The following is a 26,030-nucleotide window of genomic DNA, read 5'->3' as shown; positions in this document are numbered from 1 at the left end:
CTTTTTTGTTTGGTTTTTTTTTGTCATGTCTCAAGCCCTAAATAGGCTCTTTCTGCTAACATGAAGTGCTCAGTCAGGTGGGATCTCTAAATATTACATCCTTTGCAGTTGCGTGGGAGGTCTAGGAAGTAAACGGGGTCACCTTGCAGCAGCCTGCTGCAGTGTAGTGCCAGATCAGCAGAAAACTGCTCTTTGACGTAACAAGATGCTGCAGGCGAGAAAGAGAAAAGCTACACGCAGTCATCCAGTGTCAGAGTCTTTTTCTTGTTCATCAGAGCCTCTTACAGCTGATTATTTGGTTAAATGGAGGTTAGATGACCCCCGTGTTCAGATGGAAAGGGCAGATTTACTGGAAATGTATCCCACTTCCAAGTGCTCAATATTGCCAGCCGGGATTTGTGAAGTAATGTTAAGCTGATGTCTCTGCGGTTGCTCACTCAGTGAAATGCATCACCCATGTGGATGGCTTTTAGACAGGCAGATCTGACTATCTAGGGCATTAGAAAGTTAGAACATCCCCTATTATATTCTGTCGTTTAAAGATTACAAACGCTGATGGGTAAAAACTCGACAAACTTGCATTAAAAAAAAAAAAAGCTAATTGAACCCAAACCATTTTTTATAAATCCAGAGATTAGTGCAGGCTTTCCTCTGCATTTCATGGATTACTATTATATTCCACAGCACGTACATTACATTACAATGTATGGCTAAACATACAATGAATGAGAGCATTACTGGTTGTTGTTGTATAAGTAACATTACTGAAAGTGCTTGGTATGTGCATTAGTACACAGAGGCAAGTCTAACAGTGGGGGAGTGTGTGTGTGTGTGCGGAGGCTACTCAGTTGCAGAGCAAAATAGGCCGTGGCACTATTATCCTTGCTGTTAGCGAGGTGGCGGGTTATGTAAGTGACAGGTTGGAGTTTCATCATCCAGGATCAGGGTTAAGTAATGTCCGGACGGAGAGCTGCAGGGGAAAGTTGCCAAGAAAGATGGATGGTGGCCAGAAATGGTAGGAAGTGAAAATGCATACACAAAGGTTCCATTTCTTTAAACTTATTCAGTTTCAGTTTGTCCTTTATTTACCCTGGGTTGTTTCACTGAGAGTAATGATCTTCATACTACTTTTTTTTTAAAAAAAGTAGATCAGAATCCAAACAGATCATGAGTTTCTTTAATGACTATACTGGAGTGATATTTAAATGGGCCATATCAATTCAAACACAAAACAAATAGGCAGCATATAACCAGGTTAGCCCCTTACTGCTGCTAACTGCTGCTGGCGTTGGCTAGTCACCTTGATCATGTAGTTAGCGGTCATATTATGACTGTCTGGACTGGGCACTTGGAGCACAAGGCTATGGGCTATCTGGTTAGCATGCTAACTTCTATAGATATGTCTGCAAAGCAAAACACTAGTCAGTGTTTTCGACAAAAAAATTAATTCTTCATGCATACGTAATCTTTGGATGTTTGAAACTAAAATTCACACATTGCACCTTTTTGATAATTAACAGCATTAATCATCCTGAATCAAGCATTATTTTATGTATGATTTGTAGTGTAACTATAAAATGTTACCCCGGTGCTTCTAAATTTTGACATTCCCCAAGTTGTATTTTTCCGTAGTGTGCAGCGTAGGTGTGCAACAAGGTCATCATGGCCACCAAACCCATGTCAGAATCAGTTTTATCACAGACATCAGTAGGAAGATCATCTCTATATGCTCCATTTTTCATCACAGAAATAATCACGACTTGAACTAAAAAAAAAACTTAACGGCACTTTATTAAACACTTTTTTCATGTGTATGTTACAGGTATACTGACAAGTTAATTCACCTGTTTACATTTGAGCCTCTGTTTACAGTCGTTTACTGCTCCACAATTACCCGACAACATATGTCTCGCAATTAGTTTGCTTAGTCACAAATGGTGCAACATGAGCAGAGACAGACTCCTCGTCAATTTGTTTCAAGTCAGGAGTGATTTTAAAAGGAAGCGAACACCTGCTTCCTGCCTGTGTCTGCCTCTGTCACTGTTGTTTGTTTTCAGCGCAGCGAGAAGTGAACCTCTTTGAACACTGATTATGCAACCTTCTTTTTACTCTGACAGCCGTTTAAACAAATGAACAAGAAGAGAGGAAACAAGACATCTAATCACAACAAACTGCCAACGTGAAGTAACACTATATAATGATACAGTCCTTTTATAATGCAGATGAGAAAACAGGTGATATATATACAGTACATCAGTGGACATTTTGAGACAATTATGTACAACAAATTGTGTGTAATAGCTGTGAAATGTGTTAATAGTATAAAAAGTGGAGCAGTCACACCTCTCCATCTCCCAGCTCTCCTCTCTTCCCTAAACGATCCCACATCCTGGATGCTACTGTGTGTTTAGTAAGTGCAAGTGTGCTTGTGTCTATCTGGTAATACACACGTGTCCACAATATAAGTGTGTGTTCACTGAACAAATTACTGCAGTGAGGTGCCGTTATCACCAAGCTCTCCTTTTAAGTGCCATTTCCTTGCAGAACGAAGTCTTTTTTTTTTTTCTTCTCCTTCGTCTTCTATAATACACCGTTGTTTTTCCAGGTTCTCCAGAGACAGATGCCTGGAGCCAAAAGAAACTAGAGCCTCCACTCTCCTTGCAGCCAGTGAGCTGTGCCTACAGCCAAGATGGCTGAGCTGAAGTTTCACATCTCTCCTCCTGTGGCCCAGACGCCTGCCGCTTTGTTGGAGACAGACTGGCAGGCACAGAGCCACTTCGGGAGTCCCAGGGCAGGCTGCAACAGACACTGGGCAGGTTTGAACCTCAAGTCCAAGTCCACAGTATGCTGTGATTTAAAAGAAAAAGACTAGACAGCTTTCGTTCAGAACAAAGAGCAGCTCCATCCTGGCTCGGTACACATTTACAGCTCTGAGAAGATTTCTCAATAAGTTTAAAGTGCCTTAGAGGGTTTCGCCCTGCAGGTAAGTTTCACCTCTAGGTACAGATCCTAGATCAGTATGGACAACTTAAACATTTGCAATCATTAAATGGTTAGATATTGGATATTAGAGCAGTTTCCACCACAACCACAAATGCATTTGTACCTATTAATAGTGGTTTATGAGTTGAGTCAAGTGGAGAAACATGATGCAGTTAAAAAAACCAAGGACAGACCAACAGGAGAGAAAATATTGTCCTTGGATTGAGATGCTTTATGGGCCTGTGAAAGCCTTCAGTTCCCTTGTTGGTTTCCATGACGAGTACATGTTAAAGGTATAAATCCCTACAACAGCACCATTTATATCCACCGGCATCGTCTGGCTAGTATATCCTCATGTGGAAATATTCTCTGTTTGCTCAAACCCTCAAGTTTGAGTTAGATCCAGGAGAACAACACTGTCCTCTCCTGTTGATAAAATCCACTGTAAATTTCCAGTAAGTATCCCATCTTGGTTCAGTTCCTCTAGATGTTACTTTACAGTACTTTCATGCTTCCATGTCTCCTCAGTCTGTCAGTTTATGTACATAGTTGACAGGAAAAGTGCCACTCCTGCTAGGGTCCCCCTCTATGTGGCCAACCTGGAACAACAGAGATGTAATTTATGACATGAATTTACTTCATGTTCTTATTAATCTGTCACATCCTTACCCAAAATAGAAGCAGACAAGGCACTGGAATGGAATCAAGAAGTTGTAGTTGCACTTACCCACCAGTGGGGGTCATGAGTGGCCGTGACCACAATGATCTCATCTTTGAAAAAGGCGAGATGCTCTGAACTGACTGCTCTGCAGTCCACTAAAGCCTTGACACGCTTCTGATGTGGCCTGCTGCCAGAAACCTGGAGGAGACACGCGATATACTCTTCAGTGTGCCACCAGCAAATTTATATTGACTGTGAAATCTTACAGGCCCTTTTGGAGCCCTGAGGAATTATAGCTTGCAATATGGAGGACTTTAACTCCAAGCAGAGTACAATAAAAAGCAGTTTCTGTGTGACTGTACCATTGCGTTCCTGCGGGGTCGTGGGGCACAGGTTACAGTAGGTGAGGATGACCGTGCTGGCGCTGGAGGGGAAGCTAGGGTGAGGGTTGGACTATTCCCCACTAAGCTGCAGTACAGCTCCTCCTGGCTGCCCACACAGCTCGGAGACATCACACCACACTTCCCCTGGCTGCCTCCTCCACTGCTGGTCCGACGATATGATGTGGTCTTCTCTGAACTGGAGGGTGGAGAGGTCACATTTAGAAAAAACACTGATCGAAAAAAAATAGGCATGTCATTTGAATCCTTTCACTGGCCTTATTTTACACATGATACTAGCTTAGTAGCAGCGCTGTCTGACCTGACGGGTCCTATGTGGTTCTGAGAGGATGCTGACGCGACACTGCTTTGAGAGCCAGAGCTAGCACTAGACTGGCCCTCCCAGCTCTGCTTCTGTCCCCTGAAAAGACCTCCTTGTCCATGTGGAGACCTTGGTGGTTTTCCCACCTGGCCTTGGTTTTCTGTGATGGCTGAAGGAGAGCTATGTCTGGCACGTGTCTGGGGACTGGAGGAGTGTGAGGCCGGGTTAGAGCAGCGTCGTGGAATAGGGTTGCCCTCCTGTGTTGTGACCGAAATCTGAGGGTCAGAGCGACCTGCAGAGAGGGGAAGAAAATTACTTTATCTTTCACGCAAGCAGGACTACTTCTGAATCATAAATATTGCGTTTTCTGAGATGAAAGACTAGTGTTTTTAATAATGCATGCAAGTCTTCCACACCACAGAATCTCACCTCTCTGGATGCATTTAGCTGGCAGTGGAGGTGGTGGTGCTGATGCTCCAGAGGGGGCGCTGTTGGCTGGAGGATTTCTGTATAGGAAGTCTAGATTCTCATAGGTTTGACAAGGTCTGCTCCCCACACCCCCATTGGCACCACCAGCCACACTCCAGCGGGCAAAGGCCCCACCTCCATTTGAGGACAAAGGAGAACGGTTTTTGGGCAATGGGCTCACCTGCAACAAAGTAGAAATAGGTACATGGTGAGTTTCTTTAGTTCTTCAACTTTCTTTGTTTTATTTAAGGTGTTTTCTTCATTGGTAGAGTAGAGACTGCAGTGGAAAACCCCTTTTACTATTTTGCTCCAAACGTTGCTAAGGCTTTTTTGGCAGAGACACAAAGTCAGTAAAGACGTTGGCTTCTTACCCTCTCATCTAGGTCATCCTCACTGTCATAAAACTCCTGGGACTGTGTCTCCCACATGAACTCCACGTGGATCTGTGAGTTAAACTTCCCACTCTGGGCCAGCTCCAACTAAAATACACACACAAACACTCAGGATACTCTCATCTCCACATTATAAAAGTACACACACAATATCAGGGATAAGATAGATATGATATGAAAGCGTATTTTCTACTTCATCTGTTGTTTTTACTTTACATACTTAAAGTGTATTAAGTGTATTTATTAAGACTTATTTATTCCCCTGTGTTGTTGTAACACCTGAATTCCCCCTCAGGATTATTTTATCTTATCTCATAATGCAGTAGCTGTGTACCTGGCACTGTCAAACCAGGTAGTTATGCTTCTTTGCTGTACTTGGGTTGTAGCTACAGATAAGTACAAACATTTTGATGTTTCAATGCTAGCTGTTCAATATTTTGAGACTGATGCACAGTGGACATGGCAGGATTATAAACAATATAAACACAAGCCATCATTCATCATTATACAATGTTGGGGGAAAAAAACCTATTGATAGAAAACTCCCTCCTGAATTGCAATTATCAGTCATGTCAGTGTGACCTTCAAATCTGCAAGATGTTTCAAAAAATGGAAATGAAAAACAAGTAGGAAAAAGGCCTAGAGTCCAGAGACAGCCCACGCCTCATTGCAGCTTCTAGCTTAATAAACAGAAAGAGAACATCTCAATGCAAAAGAAAATTTAGTGAATTGGGAAACGGGGTTCATTTTAAAGCTGCTCACTGTAACATTAGTCGATCCCTAAACAACAAAGCCTGTGAAACAAGGCTGTGCACAATCAAACAGGATATTACACAAGGCAGGTCTGATTCAGCAGGGCAGATGTCCGGTAAGAAAATAAAACCAGTTTATAAATGATGCACACTGGGACCTGATGAGGATAGGATTCCCTGTCCTGGGAGTGAGTCCTTAGCTGAGCTTTGCTGCATGGGGAGTTATTTCTAGGTAGTATTTCCAGCTGGGGAAGTTTCAAGTCTTGTTTTGTTCCTGGAGTTGGCTTTGTGGTAGGCATTTTAATGTTGCAACTCGATCACTCTGCTGAACTTACCCTCCTGATTGTGTGTGTTCTTTGAATTTATGAATCAAAACTTTAAAAGGCTGAATCCAGAGAGAAAAAGCAGCGTCTCACCAGTTCAACACATTGCGCGTGCTGCAGCTTCCGTGCAACATCAAGGGCTGTCTCTCCTGAGGAGTTCACTATAGGAGATGTAAGAGAAGAAATGTTAAGTATTTATCAATTGCGCCAGGTGAAAAAAAAAAAAAACAAAGTAGATAAAGCTAAAGGTACCTGTGTGTAGGGCTGCCTTTGCTTTGAGCAGTAACTTGAGAGACTCTGGCTTGTGATGCAGGACGCTGTAGTGAAGAGCTGTGTTTCCTTCTGCTGTTCTCTTCTCCAGAGAGTTGCTGTAGAGTGAACATAGAGTACAGACACATGGTGTTAGATGTTATCAGCTCACCAGCAGGGTTTATGCAGCTTTCAACGGGATACAGTTACAATTTTAACACTTTATAGACCATTATTAATGCAGTTTAAAGCAAACATATCGAAGGAATGTGTGCAATTTGGCACCCCCCATACTTTCAACACTGCTGTACAAAACTGATCAACTGTGTTCATACAAAAAGGAGAGGCAGCATTCATCACTACTTGGCAGTGTCTGACCTGTTCTGGCAGAGGAAATCAACCAGCGCCAGAGAGCTCCTTTCCTCCAGACGCACAGCGAGGTGGAGAGCTGTCTCCTTGATGCCCTTGGACAAGAAGAAAAGAGTGCAAATTAGGAAAAAAAATTGTTGACACTCAAAAGAAACCAGTTCAGCATCAGGCTGAGGTGGCGGGGTTTTGTATCTGACCAGCAGGTCTAAGACGAGCTACAAGAATACAATGAAGCTAATGTCAGGGGCTTAAACTGTGCAACTCATATTTGTTTATGTGCTGAAAAGTGAAAACATGTCTGTTTATGTGAAGCGCAGCGAGAAGGGGCAGAGGAAAGACTTAAGTGCCTGCGTAATTCAATGAGCTCGTCTCACTTGTTCTCAGGAGACACGAGCTCTGACCTAAAAGCTGAAATAATAAACGAGGGCCGACCAACACAAACAAACACGCACATACACACACTTGGCGCAGTCGGCAGTGCTACACACAGTGCTTATGCTGAGCAGGAAGTGTATGACGGGATGGTAGAGCATGATTAAAGACGAGTAGCTGAGGCGTTGAAGGGAGACAGCAGAGGCGGCAGGAAACGTGATGAGAGGATGAAAAAGGGAGGGAAAGATTGGATTAGAGGCCAGAGGAGACGGGAGGGCCTCAGACTAGCCGCCCACATGAACCGTGAACACAAGAGGACAATTAACACATACTTCACATACTGTAACTATCCTCACACTTCCTACATACTGTACGTCTTAACATGTTTTTAAGAATTTGAGGACGTGATCCTAACTTTTTGAAACACTGCTTTCAGCAAACTGGGTGGGCAGCCTTCTCAGGATGTAACTGTCATTTAATCTAAATGCGTGACAGCTGTGGGCATGTCAAGAGTTAAAATTTGTCTCAAGATGATGGTTTATTACATGTGTTCCCACCCTAATGGGATACATTACAGGAAGCGAAGCAGGTGTGGGAAATCTTCATGTGGCTGTAAATTATCTTTACCTGTCCATCAGGCAGCATGAGCGGCTTAGTCAGGTCAGCTCCCTCGGCGTAGATCTGTAGTAGAGAGGTGAGGTCACGACTCTTCACAGCGTCGTAAAGCCGGCCGGGATCTGCTTCTTCTCTACGCATGACATACCGGCGCTCAGCGTACTTTGCCACAATGTACTCCTTCCTGGCATTCCTGGTTGATTAGTTTACACATTTTAATGAAATATTACACCAAGTATAATACATATATATCATCAAACTGAGGTCAAACTCTAAGGTAAGGTAATGCACAACTATAGTGAGTTTTTTTCCCTGTTACCCTCAGGCAGGGGTATTTTGAGGTCATTAGATTTAATTTTTGACCTTGGACTATGTAAGTATATATGACATGGACCCATGTGTTGCAGCTAATGAGGCAGGTACAAGTCATCTGCAGGTTTAATTTTGCATTGAAATTGTAGATGGGAAAAACAAATAATTCTCTGAGATTAAAAACTCTGACAGATTAATGCCAGAAGAACATCAGGTCTGAATTTACTTTGGGCTAAACTGGGATAAGCATTTTAGGATTTTACATACATTTCCAGTAATAAGAACAGGTTAAAAGAAATGAGTAACTCACATGTCGCTTTGTGGCAATGGTTTGACAGAATCATTTGGAAGGCCCGCCTCCATGATGTCATTGAATCTGGTGTTTCCAATACTGACAGCCAACTGAAATAACACAATCCAGCCACAAAGATGTGACATCGAAACATTTCAATGAAAGGCAGACGGTTACATAATGAGGGTAATTAGGAAATCCTGACAAAACAAAATCCACCAGGACTGGGTTTTTGTTTTTTGTGTGTCTCTCCATGTTTGCATTTAGTACCAGAAGCTCAGAAGTGCTCAGAAGGTCCAGGGTGAGTGACTGGATCCTGGAGTAGTGGACACCCAACTCTCTGTGGATGCCAGAGCACTCTATACAGGTCAGAATTCCCAGGTTGGTCGACAGCCATGTTGGATCTGAGACACACGCAGCAAACACAGGCACATTGAACTGAATGTTGCTGGTTACATCACGCTTGTAAAATACATGGAACAGGTTAGACAATATCATATTCTACAGCGATCATCAACAGCAATGCCTGGCTGACCTGGAGCTCCACAGTCGGCGCAGGCCTCGTTGCCTGGCATGTGTCGAAGCTCAGCGATGATGGCTCGGGCGAGTTCTTGGAGCCCGCTGTCCTGGAGGTGGAGCTGATCTCCTCCCAACGCCGTGTTAAGGGCCTCCTCCTTACTGTTCTGCAGCACTGACACCCAACTAAAAGTAGGGATACACATACATAAATAATACAGTTAACAACAGAGAATAGAGGAGAAACATCTTGTGGCACCATTTGAAAACCGAAGGATCGATCATTTCAGTCGTTTCAACACAAGATCAAAAAGTGCCCCAACATGTGTTTTGCATTTGTTCTTGCTCAGCTGTCTATAAGTCATCGTCACTCTCCCTTTCTCAGTTTCAATACTTCCCTGCCACACAAACCGAACCTTCACATCTTTTTTTATTTCGCAAGCACTGGTATTTTTCTCCACAAACCATTTCCATCTTCCTCTGTCACTAAACTCACACGCTTATCACATCAAAGAATCTTTCGAGATGGGAGGCCCACACACATGGGAGTGTAGGGGACAGAGAAACCCACATGCACTCCCCTTAATCCCCACATCACATAACAGAGTTCCCCTGCTCGCCGGCTGTGGTGAGAAAAAGAAGTTCCACCCATCGGCAGCTGGGGCCAGGGGGGGCTCCTAGAGGACAGCGTTTTCTTTTCTGCATCATTTTGTTTTTCCTGCCTTTTTGTCCTTGGTCAGCCCTTCTTTGCTGCACACGTCATCAGATTATACACTTCCATTTTATCATCTTTAGTACCCTCTCCACTACACTGCAATTTTAGTTGTTTCTAACCTTGCACAGCTTCTCACTTGGGCTCAAACAAAGGTAAAGGAAAAACGAGAGGAAAGGAAACAAAGTGGGCATTCAGTCTACAGTAGTACTTCAACACTTACATCACACATTCCTGCTCGTCTTCTGCCTGGAAATGGTACGTCCGATTATCTATGGAGAAGGGTAAACGGTGGTGAAACAATGTCAGTGCATCTAGGAAATGTCTTGCTCAATAGAGGAGGGAGTGAAGATGGTTTTAATGTTAACAGGATGATAGAAATAAACGCTGCATGACTACAAATGACATAAAACAAGCATGACGCACAATCGCTGCTGTTTCACATCACAATCGTTTATCTAAATTTTTTAACGTGTTTGAAGGCTTCCAAACAGCTGCACTGCAGATGAGTCAATCGAGTCTTTACTGACGATGTGTGGAGGGTAAAGTGTGAAGGGTCAAAAATCAGGCGTGAACCTACGGGTGACCAGGTCAAAGGTCCTCCTGTCCTCGGGGTTCGGTCGCACCTGACAGGTCAGGAGGTTCAACTTGGCCGGTGGTCGATTGATCTGAAGACAAACACATATGTATTGGATATGTATTCACTCTGGTCTGATCTGAATGCTTTGGTGACAGTTTAGCCCGTGTGTCCTCACCGTGCTGTGGGAAATTGTCAAGCAGCCAAATTTCACTCCACACTTCCTCTTCTGCCACACCTTCCTGATCCTGCAACCCAAAAAAAAAATCATCCAGTTTGAGGAAAAGCCTGGATGATATCTGTGCAGTGCATTAAGTGATAATGGTGTTAACTTGTGGCCTTGAACTGAGTAATGGGATCTACACATAATGCTGGCGCAGCTTACTTCTGTTCACTCTCATTATCTTGATTGAATCGGGTAAAACGGCTGAGAATGTGCTCTGTTTTCTGTCATTTGCCTGAGGAAAGCTTGCTCTCCTCTTGTCTCCCATTCGCCCTACTGAACCACATCCCCTCTCCTTATCACACTGTAATCTAGCTCTCTGCTTGTGTGTGTGTGTGTGTGTGTGCATGCATGTGTGCATGACGCAGAGGTTGGCTCCGTTCAGTTAGCCAGTCTGCCAATAAGTTCCACAGGAGAGGCCCCTGCTTGAATCTTCATCTCAGAGTAATGAAGACCAGGTGGGGCAGAAAAAAGTTCCCCCTTTCCCCCTCCATGCTTTGCTTGCTTTCTCTTCAACCAGTTCTGAATGCTGCTGCCTTCGATAGAGTATTTGAGCAGCATTTAACACTTTGAAATGTTATAATTTGTTGAAATACGCCCCAGAAAATGTTTAAGATTTGAACTAAAATTGCTTTTGTTAATGAGCTACAATTATTTTCCCTTTCTGTGTTCACGACTATGAGAACTTGTGAAAAGAAAAGGTTTGTGCCATCTTAAATCTTTTGAATGGCCCTTAATTGTGTATTTTCCACTTGTGAAAACACGTGAAAAAACATTTCCCAAGGTGAATTCTCTTTCCACCATGAGGAAATAAAAAGTTTTGGCAGTTTTTTATGAGTTTTTCAGGAATGGACAAAACAAAATCAAGGAACCTTGAAAGATTTTATCATCAGTTCTCAAGTCATAAACAGAGAGAAGAGAGAAAACAACTTATGTCGGAGAAAAAGAAATGCCTTCACTTGCCCCCCAGGGTTTCCATATCCAACACCTGAAAGCAGCATGATTACTTACTAGAGTTTACAGCACATTTTGATGTAAAAATGAAATTGTTCCATTTCCAAGACAATATTTGTGTTATAACCCCCCTGCAACCTTACAACTGAACACCGCAACTAATGCTTTTACATACCCATCACTCTTCTTGAGCAGGAAGCCAGATTTCTCCGTACCATACTTCTTGTTGCCCTGTGGTTGGTGGATGCTGTACCCATTGCCAGAGTTCTTCCTGTTCAGATACTCCTGGGATGGAAAATGGAGATTTAGGACTTTACTTCAGGCTTTGAGCCAGCTCTGATGATCATTTTAAAACAATCTAAAACAACTGTGGCAGGGCAAAATTCATAGGATAGTCATAAGACACAATAAAAGCCATCTGTCGCTGGGGGTTTGCAGAGCCAACATTTTGTTTACATACCGACAAGATCTGCCAACTCAGCTTTATTAGTAACCATACCTCTTTTCCCTCCACTTGCAGGAGCAATCTGAGCGAATCCCTCAACTGAGTGAGTTGTTTCACCTCCTCGTCCTGGTCCAGACGCACCTACAACACACACACACACACACACACACACACACACACAGCATGAGAGAATGTTTATACAACTGCAGCAATAAAGGAATCTACTTAGCTACAAGAACACCATGTTTTTTGTGTACTCACACATTTATTGGATCATGCAATGTGTTTTTTTATTATTATTTTGTTCCAAGAAATTGGGTGTGGGATGACAATACATCAGAGCTTTGTGTAATAATGCAAAACAGAGCTCGGCGCTGGGGTGTGTCAACTCAGGAGGGCCTGCATGTTGTGTGAAAGCAGCAGAGTGGCCGGGCTCGCATGCAAAACAAGTCAGTTAAAGTCAAATATTTTAGCTTTTTTTTTTTCCTTTTTTTCCCGGGAACCATAACACAGATTCTGTCTGAATTTCCTTCTCCAAGCTGAGGTCTGGCATGTCTGAACGGGTCTCCGTTCTGCCCATGCAGAACCAGAAAAACCTCTAACGCTCCCAGTATCACAGTTAACAGTCTGTTTCCAGAGCTCCATCCAGTCAGAGTGGTTGGAGAAATAGGTGTGCATGAGGGAAGGAATGAAAATGAGGGATGCTTTCAGCTTCATCTTTTGGAAACAGGGGAAGGGGGGGGACATTTCTGGGAAGAGACTCCAATAACAGTTTCTGCCTGTGGGGTGAGCTTGAAGGGGTGAGTCTCTGAGGAGGGGGGAGAGATGGAGGTTTTGGCCGTTGTGGGAGCTTTACTGTGAGCAACTTCTTTAACCTAGTATTGGGACCAAGCAACAGATGAAAAATGAAGAATACCATTGAAGAAAGAGTGTGTGTGTCACCTCTAAATCATCACAGTTGTTTTTCCGGAATCATAACAAAGCTGGATAATATCAAATCCGTTTGCAGACACGAGATGACTCACTTTTTTTTTTTAACCCCTGTAAACGCTGACTGATACAGTGCAGGTAGACAGACACACACACCAGAAAAAAAGAGCTCCCGCGTATTTACCGTGTGAACGGATGCGGCCAGCTTCTCAATGAAGGGAGCGAGATTCTCCGCAGCTTTCAGCCCGTCCTGGAAGAAACTGCAGCGGGGGGAAAAAAAAGAACAAATGCTGAGTCATGGTGGCACTCGAGCCCAAACATCCTCGTCTCACACCAACCAAAACATCACATGCTGAAGCTGTATAAGCAACTCCGCTCCCACATTTAAAAAAAAACACGCGTGATTAAAATGGGCAAATGGATAACAACGGTAATAATAGCCTGTAAAAGGAAACGTGAAAACCAAAGAATGTCAGCTATTATGCAGAAATCCTTCACTGAAACGTTGAGGTAGAAATCAAATCGACCATATGCTTCCAGGCCAGGAAAAAGTCAAAACCTTTTTTTTCTTCTTGATCCCATTTCACACACAGAACAGAACGGCACAAAAATAGACAAAAAAAAGGGGTAACGTCAGCTGAGACCAACCTGAGCTGGGCCTGGAAATATTTGATGAGGCTCTGGAGAAGATCAGGGCCCTGACGCACCTTGAGCTCCTGGATCTTCAAAAGATACTGAAAGCATAAACACACAGACGGTTAAAAGCAGCTGTAGCCTAAATGTGAAGCCCAAGCCACCATTTTTCAGCACCCGTAATTTAAGGCTCATCCTTGGCGCATGTTTAATATCCTGTTTTGATTGTCCCCTTGCTTTCCAGAACACTGCTTCGTATTGTTTTTAAAGGTCATGATCCTCATTTCAACAGTCAGTGAACCTTGTAGACTGAAACTGGGAAAATATGAATAACTCGGAAAGCTTTATATAAAGGGTTGGAAGAAATGACTGCACCGTCTTTGCTCCATAAACCTGGAGTTAAATCCATCTGTTTCTCTGCAGCTGAAGCAGAGACAGGCTCACTGAAGTGTTTCTGCCCTGGTGTATATTTGTGTGTGTGTGTGTGTGTTGTATGTATGCAGAGGAGAAGAAAGAAAGAGACGCAGAGATTGAGGGGTGGAGCAGCTTGCAACAAGTGGAAATTCCATTTTCCCTGCCTCTCCTCTTTGTCTCAACAGCTGGTCTCAGTCAGGGTTAGTTGGACTATTTTTTTCTCAGGGTTTTTTTTTTTTTTTTAAATTTCCAGCTAACACACTTATAGCTCAGACTACACCACCTGTGTGTAACAACACTGTGCGTTTCACAAGAATTTTTCCCCAATTTGGCTTTGGTGCTGGTCATGAAGCATGTCAATCCGCCTTTGAACTGCACTTTCTTATGTATACGACCCAGCTGCGCAAGACACAACCGATTAAGCTCATGTTCAAACCTCCCGAAACCTACTTTTTCCTATCATGGGAGTAATACAAAAGGGATTGAGCCTGGTCGAGCAGTCGAGCAGGGATGGAATATGGAATCCACGAGGCAAGACCACCCATGCGAATTAAATCAAGCCTGCCTCAGGTATGTGAAAGGTGTCTGGGTCTGGTATTTTGACTGGCACTGATCCCCCACCTCACACATTTGCAGCTGAAAGGCCCTTCTCTCTCTCTCCATGTCCTCCCCTCCGTCGGATCCCTCAGTCCTGATCAGCCCCAGCTGCCGGCCCTTCTCCTTCCTCTCCTTCTCTAGCTTCCCTCTGCCGGAGGGGGGCAGGGAAGAGAAAGAGAAAGAAAGACAGTTATTTATGCACACAATGTGATTCACAATGCTCTCATCTGTCTGATCCGCTCTCTATCTCTTTTCCACTTCCTCATGTGGGGGTGAGGGGGGAGAGGAAGTTGAATAAGAGACAATAATGGAGAGGGGTGAAGTCTCCTTACAACATTATACAACCCTTTAAACCAACACCAAAATGAGATCAGATGAGATCTGCAAAGTGCAGTGCCTCAGTTTTATTTCACAGCAATGTAATTGAGAAACGCCAAGGGGGAATGGACCATTATCCTATTAACCTCTGCTGTTACAGCAACTTCTGTGACCCAGCAAAAGGCTAGCGAGAACTGTAAATGTGCTACGTGGTTCTCCTCGGGCAGTAACATCTGTCTCAGTCTTCGAACTGAAGAACTGGATGTGCAGTAACAATCTAAGTGTAAGGGTAAGGTTAATTACATTTTTATGTCGTACTCCTTCCAGCTCTTCTCCATCTGTTTCTTGAGTTCCTGGGAGAGGAGGAGGAGGGGCAGAAAAAAAGGTGAAGAAGGAGAAAGAGGACAAGAAGGAGGAGAAGGAGAGGAGAGAAGAGGAGACAGTCAATTGAAGCAGTATGTCACTGTGCCGCCTCATGTTTTGGTATTTACCTGCGTAGATCTGGGTGGAGGCAGACAGTTAATACGCAGAGAAAGGATTACTCATGTTAAGCTAACTGGTCCACTTTCTGGCTGAACAGGCTTTCAGTAGCAGTTTGCACTTCCTTGGCATTACAGTGAAGCAACGTTCATCTATCAGATCAGCTGTTTCAGAGGCATGGTGGTGACAGCGGCTTACTGAGGTATTAGCCTGTTATTACTCACTAGTCTGCTGGCATGGCGAATCAAGAGGCCAAATACCGCGCAAGACAGATCGCTTGAGTACTGGACTGGATCGGCCTTAAGCAGTGATCTGCATAAACAGCCTCATCTTATCCAATATCTTGGTAAAGCTCGTCTGCGTCTACAACACAGACAGGCGGCATTATGCGCTTAAAGAGGAAATCCACACTAAAACTGGTTTTACATTGTGATATTTACGTCATTAAGTTAAAGATCTACATCAGAGAAGGGCTCTTTAAATGCCCACATTAGAGTAAGTCCAGCATAGGAGCTTTCTTCACCGTACTACTGGACTAGAAGTCGGGATGCTGTGTGAACATAAATAAAAACAGAATTAAATAATGAAAGGGAATTGTGTTTACTGACACGGTGTGCCCAAGGCCGTGTAGTAATATCCTTACATACAGCCATGTGTTTAACACTCACTCCATGCTTGCTTGTGAACGACTGGGCCTTTCAAGGACGCCCCTTTCATACCCAATCATGAGACTATCACCTGTTACCAAATGAACCTGTTTGCCTGTGGAATGTTCCAAACAGGTGTGGGCTTCCCCAGTCTTATGTCACTGCTGTCCAAACTTGTTTGAAACATGTTGCTGGCATCAAATTCCAAATAAGCATCAATTTATAAAACAAAAAATGACGTGGATGAAGTTTACAACAGTGGTGTTGCACTTCATTCGAAGCGACAAAAAAAACCTGCCTTTAAAACAACAATAACATAACATGTCTTCCTTTAAGGCAGGTGTAGTGTCCATGTCCTAATACAGGACATCATCATGTGTATACCAGTTCAGCCAGCAATTGAATTCTGAATTCATAAAAAATACATCTGGACTCACAAGTCTGCTGTCCCGGATTTCTGACTTCAGCACATTTTCCAAAGGAAACGCCATGATGTTGTTGAGGTTTTGCACCTGAAACGCATAAGAAACAAAGCAGATTAGTAATAGAAGTTAAACATATTCCACATAATGTTACAGCTGGCTCTTATCTCTTACAGTGTGAGCAAACACTCACATGCACACACTGCTGTACACACTCCTATGTCTCTGTGGACCCTCATTTCTGGGAATGATTGCGGATACCCCAAAAACATGGTGATTCAGTCCTTTCGAGGCAGTGATTCACTGAACAAAAACACTGGACAGTAATCTGAACCATTCAGATCTTTTTTTGATCCGAGTCGGACGATGAGGCAATGATTTTTTTGTGTATAGCACAGAGGAAGTTGACATCAATTTGAGGTTTGGACAGATATGAGATGAACTGAGTCTATCGAGGATCTGGGGAGAATGAATCATAAACCAACGAGCATGACCCCAACAGGTTGAGCTGTACAACAAGATCAACATCATTAGCACTAATTTCCCGGTGGAAATACCTTACATTTTTACTTAGTCATGCGTCATCACTACATACATCCTGCATCTCCTGTCCGCAAATCTCCAGTTACCACTGTCGAAATGAACAACGTCTGTTCCTGCAGCCTTTCCATGGATCCTGTTGGATGACAACCAAGCTGCACCCGGCTCTTAACATAAATAATGTCCAACCACTTCCTTGAGCCGACTGCAGATCTGACCTTTATATATTGACACAGAGGCCTGGCGACAGGTAGGGGTTGTTTTGGTTGGCATCCAAACGCCGAGGTAACTAATAGATAATACATGGAGTTTTGACATGGGTGAAATGCCTCCTCCCGAAGTGTCAACACATGTACACATGACGCGGATCGATGCTTGAGCGCCTGTGTGTACACTGAGGCAGTGGGACGAGCACATTATCCCACACACACACACACACACACACGGCACCGAGGGACGCGTTCAGGTTGATTCAGCAGCACAACTCCTTAAATCACCTTCCTGTTCGTCTTAAGGTTCCTCATCTTCCTCTTAACATCTGTAAGGCTCAGTCTCCCTTGTGAGGCCTTGATTGACACATGCTGGGGGAGAGTGTGTGTGTGTGTGTGTGTGTGTGTGTGTGTGTGTGTGTTAACCCTCGCAAGGAGGTCTGGGATGAATTATCATCGCCATAGAAACTATCAGTGGGAGGGTTCCGGACTGCCCCAGATTTTCGGAGTCGAGTGCAGCTGCTGAAAACCTTTCCTTACACACACACACACACACACACACACACACACACACACACACACACACACACACACACACACACACACACACACTTCTCTCATATACACCCAACATCTTATTGGGAGGAATTTGTCTTTCTTTTTACCATCATTTGAGTATTTTTTAAATGAACCAGCTTCGTTTTGTCTTCATTTCCACCCTCCCTCAGTCCGCCATGTTTTGTGTGTGCAGTTCCCTCACCAGATTCTTGAAGAGAGCCGTGACCTCTCTGGTGAACACAGCCAGGTTGAGGAAGCCTGTGGAGACTTCATTGTTGTCCTGCGTCAGATGGCTATTCCCCAAGTTCTCCAGCACCTCAATATACTGCTCCTTGTTGTCCACGTGGGCTGGAAAACAACACACGAAGTCAGTATAGACAGTAAATGGTGACTCAGACTTGGTAACATGAGGAAGGCAGATTGGCTGCCCCTGTTGCAGTGAGAGTATTTAACAAGACAAGCATGTGGGATAAATTAGTAGTGGTTTTCCACCCATCATGGAGAAGGAGACCCACGTTTCTCTGGGGCTTATAGGTCACTTTCCCAAGGGTCGTGACCTCAGCAGGCTGCCAGTCTGTTAAATTTATGTGGAAAAGGCTGATGGAAAAAGAATCTGAGCTTCAACTGGCACTGCTTTGGTTTACATTTAACCAAATGAGGTTTTGCCCTACAGCTATTTGAAAGCGAGGCTTAGTCGTGGACATCAAAACACAAGTTACAAATCAAGGCACGGCAGTCATCATTTTCACATCAACATGGATGGGAAGCGGATGAGCTATTAAAGCCAGACGTCTGTCCACCGCGGTCATATCGAAACATCTTGAGGAAATCCCAACACTAAGGAGAAATGAAATCACTCGTTGGGGATTGTTGATTAACAATTTAAGGAAGCAGTAAAGGAGCACGTCAACCAGCAGACTAAACAAACAAAAGAAAGAAATGATCAGAAATAACATAGTTCAAGTAAAGTTCTGCTCCAGTTAGTACTTCAAGACAAGCACAAGACTGACAAAACGGGCTGCAAAGCAAAAGTGGAAGATTCTTGATGACGGCAAAAATTTGAATTCAGGGAAAGAATGCAGACAAAAGCAGGATGGAGGAGACGAAATCCGCGGGGAGCAATATAACTGAGACAGTGAGGCTAAAGGGCCATTAGAAAAGTAGCATAACAAACAACATACATGCATCTATCGAACAACAAACAGCTGAGTCACAGAGGACGATACTGCAGCTGACCTTTAACAACTAGATACCAGCGGTCCCCCGCCAGAACACACACAGACTCGCAGGCCGCAGCTTCTTGGCAGAAAAGCAGTACTTAGCAGTTTATGGGAAGAGAGCGAAAGAGGAGAAACATCTCGCCGTGTGTGTGCGCGCGTTTTTGCATGTGTGACACAGTAACGGACCATCAGACTGCGTGGGGGAGGAGGAGGTGTACGAATGTGTCTGTGTTCGCAGGGTGAGTCAGGCTGTTGATTAACATCAGGACTGATGAAGGGGTTAAACAACATAATGACCGAAAGGGGGAGGTCTCCTGTTGTCAGATTACTGGAACTAACCCATATGATTCTACTCTGATTAGAGAGGAGAAAACATAAAGAAGTAAAGTGAACACGTATGGAGAATAGTCATGGAGCACTTCATTATTGCTGCTGAGTGTATCTGGTTGCCTAATTCTGGGCAGCTCTCTCGCTCTCTCTGACTCACTTTTACTAAAAACTATGAGTTGAAGCCACGAAATGGGAAGCAGGCTTATGAGAGAGCTCAGAAAAACAACTTCAGGATATGTTGCGCAGTTCCTCTGTTTTCTACCGCGCATTTTTGAGGTGAACACTCACATCTCAATGCACCCTCACGTCTCATAGATGCGTGGTGACGGACTGTGGGCCTGCATGACACACACATACGCTCGCAGAAACATTAACTCGGCGACCCTGCGGATCTGTTAGGTTGCTGCACGGCACCTCATTGTTGCCGAAACCACACATACCATTTCGTTTTTAAAGACAGACACACGTACGCCACGAAAACCATACACTCTGTATGGATATAAACACAATCACCCATCATCCCACGCACTCTCGTCCCATAACAAGGGGGCTCACTCATAAACACTACAGCTCACATGAGCGTGATGAGGTCATCTCAGTCAGGCCTGTACAATGAGCAATGTTGAGTCTCCCCTACGAAGCCATAATAGCCATAATAGAGGCTGACCTTTATTTAAAAACTAAAAGGCCAAGCTGACGTGCACAATTTGTGGGGAAAGACATCCTTCTTCAGGGATTCTGTATCTTGTCAGAAGTTGTAGTTTGGTAACGTATTAATACACCGAAACATTTGTGCTGTATTACAAGTTGAGAGTTTTTATTCTTAAAAGTCCTTTTGACACATTTCCAAGCTCAAGAATGAACTTTCATGCAAAATTTGAAGATGACAGCATGGATATGAAGTCCTACATGGTGCTATGGATGAAATCACAACAGCTACAAAGCCATCTGAGCAAATTCCATCTGCCAATAAAGATCCAGAAAACTGCCAGCACACGAGCCTTGTATTGGGATCGTTTTCTTGAACTAGTGATGTATTGTTTTAATGGGATTGTATCATGGGACACTTACCGAGTCCAGAAGTGTGTATAGTTTTGATCATCTTCTTCATCCTTTGTAGGGTTGTGAGGTCCGTCTCCAGAGACTGGAATTAAAACAGTGAGACAAAGATAAACATGAGCAATCAAAAGTGTGCACTTCACAGTTTCTCAATCCTAGAGGCTGGGAGATATGAATCAACGCTTATGTCACATTATGTTATTTCATATTGTGACATAATTTTTTTTCAATATCATACATTTTCTGGAAATCCAATTGATGAACTGTTTTTGACTAATCTGGTGAAATAAATAAGTTTAAACATGCTACTTTGATACATTTCTCAGCCTTGTTAACTATGGCCGGATTTGAAAGAGCCTATGAAAAAAAAAAATTCATAAGCTCCATTAAAACACAATACTACATTAAGGATAGTTCTTTTTTGGCACATGATCCTCATTCCTTGTGATGCCATCTGTAACTCACATTGCATTTAAAGAAATGTGGTCGACTGGAGTCGCTGTTTTGATGACTTGGAACTGGACTTGTCAGAAAATTAAAGACTCCAGAGTCAACTCCTAATCCTTACTTGAATCAAGTGTCCGATGACAGAGAGCATCATCCACTGTACAGACTGTAACGCCCCCTGAGGAATGCTGATTTCTGATCTGCACCACAGAGATAAACTGACTCGACTTCATGGAGCTTCCCTCTCTCCAACATGCAGATTAGGGGTTACAAGCTTTCACGGACATAATAGTTAGCACATAATCATAACAATGTTTGACTTGTGTTTACTATTCTTAGCAGGTTTATGAGAGGTATGTTTGAGTCTGTGTGTTTGTGCACACATTCAGTCAAGCTCAGTTTTCTCACGATGCGTGACTAAGGTGAATAGTTGAGTCAGCAGTCTGCGTCAAGACAATCGTGTACAACCCCGAATGATGTCACTGCATTGATTTCACCTGTCTGACTATCAATTTCCGGGCTCAGACAAAACTTTCTCAATTTGAGAGCAGACTGAGGGTTTTTCTTCAGCAGGAAAACAAGCCTTCCCATAAACATGACACATGATGCAAACAGGCTTGTATTTGGGCAATCAGTCGTTTCTTCCAAACCAGCGAGGTTTGAAACGACATCCTGTTTATTCTGCTCACACAGGCCGCTTGTTTCACAGAGCTGCGCTCCACCTCTGTGCCACCACCAGAAATAGTTTTTAATGAGCCAGCAGTAATGCAGACTTAACAGAGACTCTGCCTTGTTAGATGGTGTCGTTTACACGCCCCAGGCTGTTTCCCGGTCAAGTCCACTCCCAACGTGTTGGTGTACTAATTAAAAGGCGGTGTTGTGTTGTGTGACTCTGCAGACAATTAACGGGAAAGTGATTTAGTGAAGAGTAGGGATGGGAGGCGCTTGCTGCTGTTGCTGCTGTAGTTTCCTCTGTTAGCAGGATGGTTTGCAGACAAGATGAGCAGTGGAAAAAAGCTGGTGCAGGTCAACAAAAGTTTGTAAAACTTCTAAAATCACACCACATGGAGACACAAACAGGCAGATAACACACCTATCATCAGTCACAACAGAGAAAGGACAATGAACACATGCCGTCTGGAAAGTGTAATGAGCTCCACCTGTAATTGAAACTAGCCTCCGCTGTCTTTACAAGGCGCTTTTGTGCCCGTACATGAGGTTGTGTACACCTGCTGTCAGGGTGTGTGTGACTGCTGGCAGCAGAGCTTAATATTTCATGACTAACAGACATCTGATCCGTATTTACCTCAGTAACTATGCATGATGACACACTCCGCTGCAGGATAACCCAAAGGCTTTTTTTCCCTCCAACAAATTAAAGGAGAAAACTTCAAGCTGACTTTTAAAAAAAAAATAAAAAAAACATTTATGGAAATGTCATAAAGCCCGTGACAGCTTATAGCTGTAGCGAATGAAACCATTCCCTGTCAGTCTTTATCTTTGCCTCTAATTTAGGAGTAATAAGTAACAAGGAGCCGAGTTTGTGCTGTGGTGAATGGAGTCTCTGTCCCCATGCCTGCCGCCGTCAACCACACACATGCCCACACATTGCCCTAGCCATTAATCAAGCTGGTCCCGGCTGAGCAGACTAAACATAATGACCAAAGATCTGTCTATAAAGGGATTGTGCATTTACATCTGTGTGCGCGTCTGTCCGTCTGTCTGTCTGTGTGTGTGCACACGTGTAGGATTCCAGCATGTCCCTCCCCAGAGCAGCTATTCCAGCTATGCATTTTCCAGTGTGTCATGGCCATAAATATGAACATTAGGCCAAGACAAATACATCAGACAGCTGTCTAAAATATTCTATTCTCTTTATAAATGTTAGACTCTGCTGTCTCCATTCTCAGCTCAGCAGTCACTTTCCAGCCAGGACTGAAGGCCTTTCATCTCTCGCAGACGTTTTAAGGCTCTCAAGTCATCAGTGAAATATCAGGATATCTGGACTGTGGATCGAATCGCCACTTCAGACCGAGTTTCTGCTGACAAACAACCATTACAAAGGAAGCAATAAAATTTTGCCCACACTGTTTCACAAAATATCCCCAGTTTTAAATTTGTATCAGTAAAACCAAGATGATTCAGCGCTCCAACTATAAACACAACACGGTTGGGTTACAGCGAACCATATTGTTATATCGCAAGAAAACAGACGAGGAAGGGCCGACTTGTGTGCGCACTTGGATTATTTGTTTTATGGCAGAGTTCGTGGCAGCCTCTCTCCGTTTCCTCTTCTACCCGAGGAGCTCTGCGAGAACAGATTTCAAACAAACACAAACACACACAGACCTCAAACAGGCCTTGAGCCAAGGTACCAGTTCAAACAGACGAAACGCATAAACTGGCCTTCACAGACATGCCTGCAAGCATGGACAAACATGAGCGTGCATGCTCACATAAACAATACCTTGATCTGTCAGGGGGCCACACTGTCAGCTGTGCCATGTGTGTCTGCTGTTTGAGTCCCATCACAGTCTGACTCCCATGAGACAGAAGACAAGGCCAAGTAAACTCTCTGAATGCTGCATTACCTCATGTAACCTTTACTTTTATGCTGAGCAGGCCCAACCTGCAGTAAATCACCATGAGTGCTAACTAAGGACGGACAATATGTATCATTTTCCAGCCAAAACTGAGGTTAACCATTAATTTGATAAAAATGATGATAAAAAGTTAACTGCCTGTAGTTTATGCACCCTTGAGGGTACGACAGGTTAAGATGTAGTGAGCAAAGATGGGTGATTGAATGTTCCATGGTCTTTTTAGACTCTTTCCTTCCTGTCCATGCGAAGTATGCATTGCAAATTGAATCGCGTTGTCTTTCTCCAGAACTGTAAGAATAACCATCCACACTGGCCATGACATGTTTGACTCTCTAGTCTACAATAAGCAGCTCTATCTGATGGATGCATGCTGATAACTGGAGACATTGAAGCATTGGAGACAGTTGTGTTTATTCCCGTTAAAGTGCATTGTGGGGCCCACAGAGTGTGCTCACTACACTCATGTGAACTTCCTGTTTAACCCTCAGCTAACTTGTGGGAGTACATTTAATGGCACGGCTCATCCAGACTGACTTAGGAGATGTTTGTGAACCAAATGAATCAAACTCTGATAGTGAAACGAATAATTCTGCAGGAGTCGAGACAATCAAAAAGGCCATATATTCTGTTTTTTTACAGCTGCTTCTTTCACAAACTAAGCTCACAGGAAAGTCTTTTTTGTTAAAAAAAAAAAAAAGTAATTACAGGGTCTGGCAACTGCAAATTTGGCTTTATGGCCTGGCGCTCTTCCTGGGGGCTCATTTTACCCAGGTGCAGCAGTTTGATGCCGGGAGTGCGACATCAGTGTGCTGCATGTGTTCTTCTCCTTATTCTGCCACCTACCGTATCGGAGTGTGTCCGAAGTCCATGAAAGCACTTAGGCTTCCCCCTCAGCTGAGATATTTTACATCATGGTGTGTTTACTATTCAGTTACAGTAAATCAGTCATTTATATTTTTCATAAAAAATAACAAATGCACAGTCAGCCTGCCACTGTTAACCATCCCTCTGTGTTTTTGGTGGCCACCTGAGGACTTACAGTGGCCCCCTTGCCAACCCTAGTAAAGACTTCTGGGGGCGCCACTGCACTTATGAACAGCTACGTTTTCCAGAACCTTAGTCCAGTGTCCTCACAAGAGTTCAGTGCACATAGATCAGCCCAATATGTGCACCTTGCACCTCTGTAAATGTGTCCTGTTGCAAAATTAACATTAGGCACAGGTTTTGTAATGAAATTACAAAATGAGATGTTGTGGGAAAAACCCGGTCAAAGTCTCCTCGTTTCCCTCACGCTGCTGTGCTCACCTGGAAACAATGCTGAACAACAAATAAAATGTTTAACGACCCACAACTTAATGCTTCATCTCCAGAGTGCTGTAAAAAGAAAAAAAAAAGAAAAAAAAACCCTAAGCATGTCACGCTGAAAGCTGAGCTACCCTACAGGTGAATTTAAAGACATAGGCATTACGGACAGGTAAATAACAAGCACACAAAGGTGCGTGTGTCTCCGCGCCGCCTCCCCCTCCGCCTCTCTCACCTCCTCCACGGCCGATACTGTGTTCCGACAGTCGCTCATTTTGGACTGAAAGCTTGACGTCCCGGGAGAAGACATATCCTCGTTTGTGAGGACCACGAAGTCCGAAATGCTGATTCGCTCCGGCATGTTTCGAGGGAAGCGGGTCTGACACTCACTGAGGGGAAAACTGAGCCAAAGTTTTACGCGCGCATGTACTTCCCATTTGAAGAAAACGTGGACAGTTTACTCCTCCGCCGCGGGCAGCCGAGAAGAGGCCGTGTTCCGCCGAGCGCTGGCTCCCGAAAGCGTCTCCGAGGTGAAAAGTTTCCTGTGAGGAGGACGCTGCGTCTTCACCGAGCTCACACTCCGCTCTGCGAATGTGTGCGCGTGGAGGTGCGCCAGCGCGCTATTGTCCGCCCCGCGAGGGAGGGAGCAAACTCCATCATCACGTGGGAATGTTTGTGCTTTCTGGCACACTGCAGAGAGAGAGAGAGGGAGAGAAAGGAACGTGTGTGTGTGTGTGTGTGTGTGTGTGTGTGTGTGTGTGTGTGTGTGTGTGTGTGTGTGTGTGCGTCCTTGCCCCTCGTCTCCTTTCATTCTTACTTCTCATTTCTATGCAAACTCCAGAGAGTCTGCAGTGTGGTCGCCATGGATATGCAGAATGCCTCATTCACGGACCAGAATTCAAGGAGAGGAATCTTCAATGGACGAGGGGCTGATTCAGAGAGTGAGAGCCTGGCTGTGAAGCAGAGGCATACTTTATCATTGAAAAGTGTCAGAATCAAAAGCTCTGATGTGTGACCAAAAATGATGATAGATTAAAAATGACTCATTAACGTGTTTAGAAATCTTGAGGAGAACTACTGCACATGTGGGAAAAAAAAGTGGTGTGAAGCCTTTTTTTCTAGATCCAGAGGAAGCTGCACGTAACTGGATCTATTGCCTCCAGTCTTGTCACTCGTCACCAAGTTGCATTGTGGGCTATGGAATGACCTGGTATTACCTTGCCAGCATTGTTCCTGGAACAAAATAGTTCATCTTCATCCAGGGCCATCATTGAAACTATGACCAAGGTCATACTTAAGCGATTAGGGGATAGAGACCGGAAATACATGTGCAGGGGATACATTATCCTTTCAAAAAGATGTTTAACATTGTGCATTTTATTGGATCAAAGCAACCTCACAATCT

The 26,030-nt window shown here is 43.9% G+C and overlaps 1 protein-coding gene across 1 annotated transcript; it reads right to left on the bottom strand.

The window, feature by feature from the left end:
* Positions 1-1,767: 1,767 nt before the first annotated feature.
* Positions 1,768-25,269, bottom strand: asap3 (ArfGAP with SH3 domain, ankyrin repeat and PH domain 3). The gene is made up of 26 exons (XM_037071435.1): positions 24,861-25,269; positions 20,286-20,358; positions 17,867-18,012; positions 16,373-16,447; positions 15,112-15,161; positions 14,515-14,638; positions 13,495-13,580; positions 13,031-13,106; positions 11,971-12,057; positions 11,647-11,756; positions 10,473-10,542; positions 10,298-10,385; positions 9,941-9,989; positions 9,025-9,191; positions 8,760-8,893; positions 8,508-8,599; positions 7,898-8,078; positions 6,908-6,993; positions 6,533-6,648; positions 6,374-6,441; positions 5,185-5,292; positions 4,775-4,994; positions 4,346-4,637; positions 4,006-4,222; positions 3,710-3,841; positions 1,768-3,581 (listed from the first exon to the last, which is right to left on the bottom strand). The coding sequence occupies exons 1-26, from the start codon at positions 24,984-24,986 to the stop codon at positions 3,507-3,509; spliced, it is 3,048 nt and encodes a 1,015-aa protein (XP_036927330.1). The 5' UTR covers positions 24,987-25,269; the 3' UTR covers positions 1,768-3,506.
* Between the last annotated feature and the right edge of the window lie 761 nt (positions 25,270-26,030).

The sequence above is a fragment of the Acanthopagrus latus genome, chromosome 16 (genome assembly GCF_904848185.1).
Source record: "Acanthopagrus latus isolate v.2019 chromosome 16, fAcaLat1.1, whole genome shotgun sequence".
Lineage (NCBI taxonomy): Eukaryota > Metazoa > Chordata > Actinopteri > Spariformes > Sparidae > Acanthopagrus > Acanthopagrus latus.
This window is presented reverse-complemented; position numbering and strand designations above follow the sequence as displayed.

Bases quoted from the DNA above. Each gene is read 5' to 3' on its own strand.
- asap3 (XM_037071435.1), bottom strand. From the start codon at position 24,986: ATGCCGGAGCGAATCAGCATTTCGGACTTCGTGGTCCTCACAAACGAG. The intron at 9,990-10,297 runs GTAGGTTCACGC...CCTTCTCCATAG, and splicing joins GACCTTTGACCTGGTCACCC to ATAATCGGACGTACCATTTC. The intron at 4,223-4,345 runs GTCAGACAGCGC...TCCACCCTCCAG, and splicing joins AACCACATAGGACCCGTCAG to TTCAGAGAAGACCACATCAT.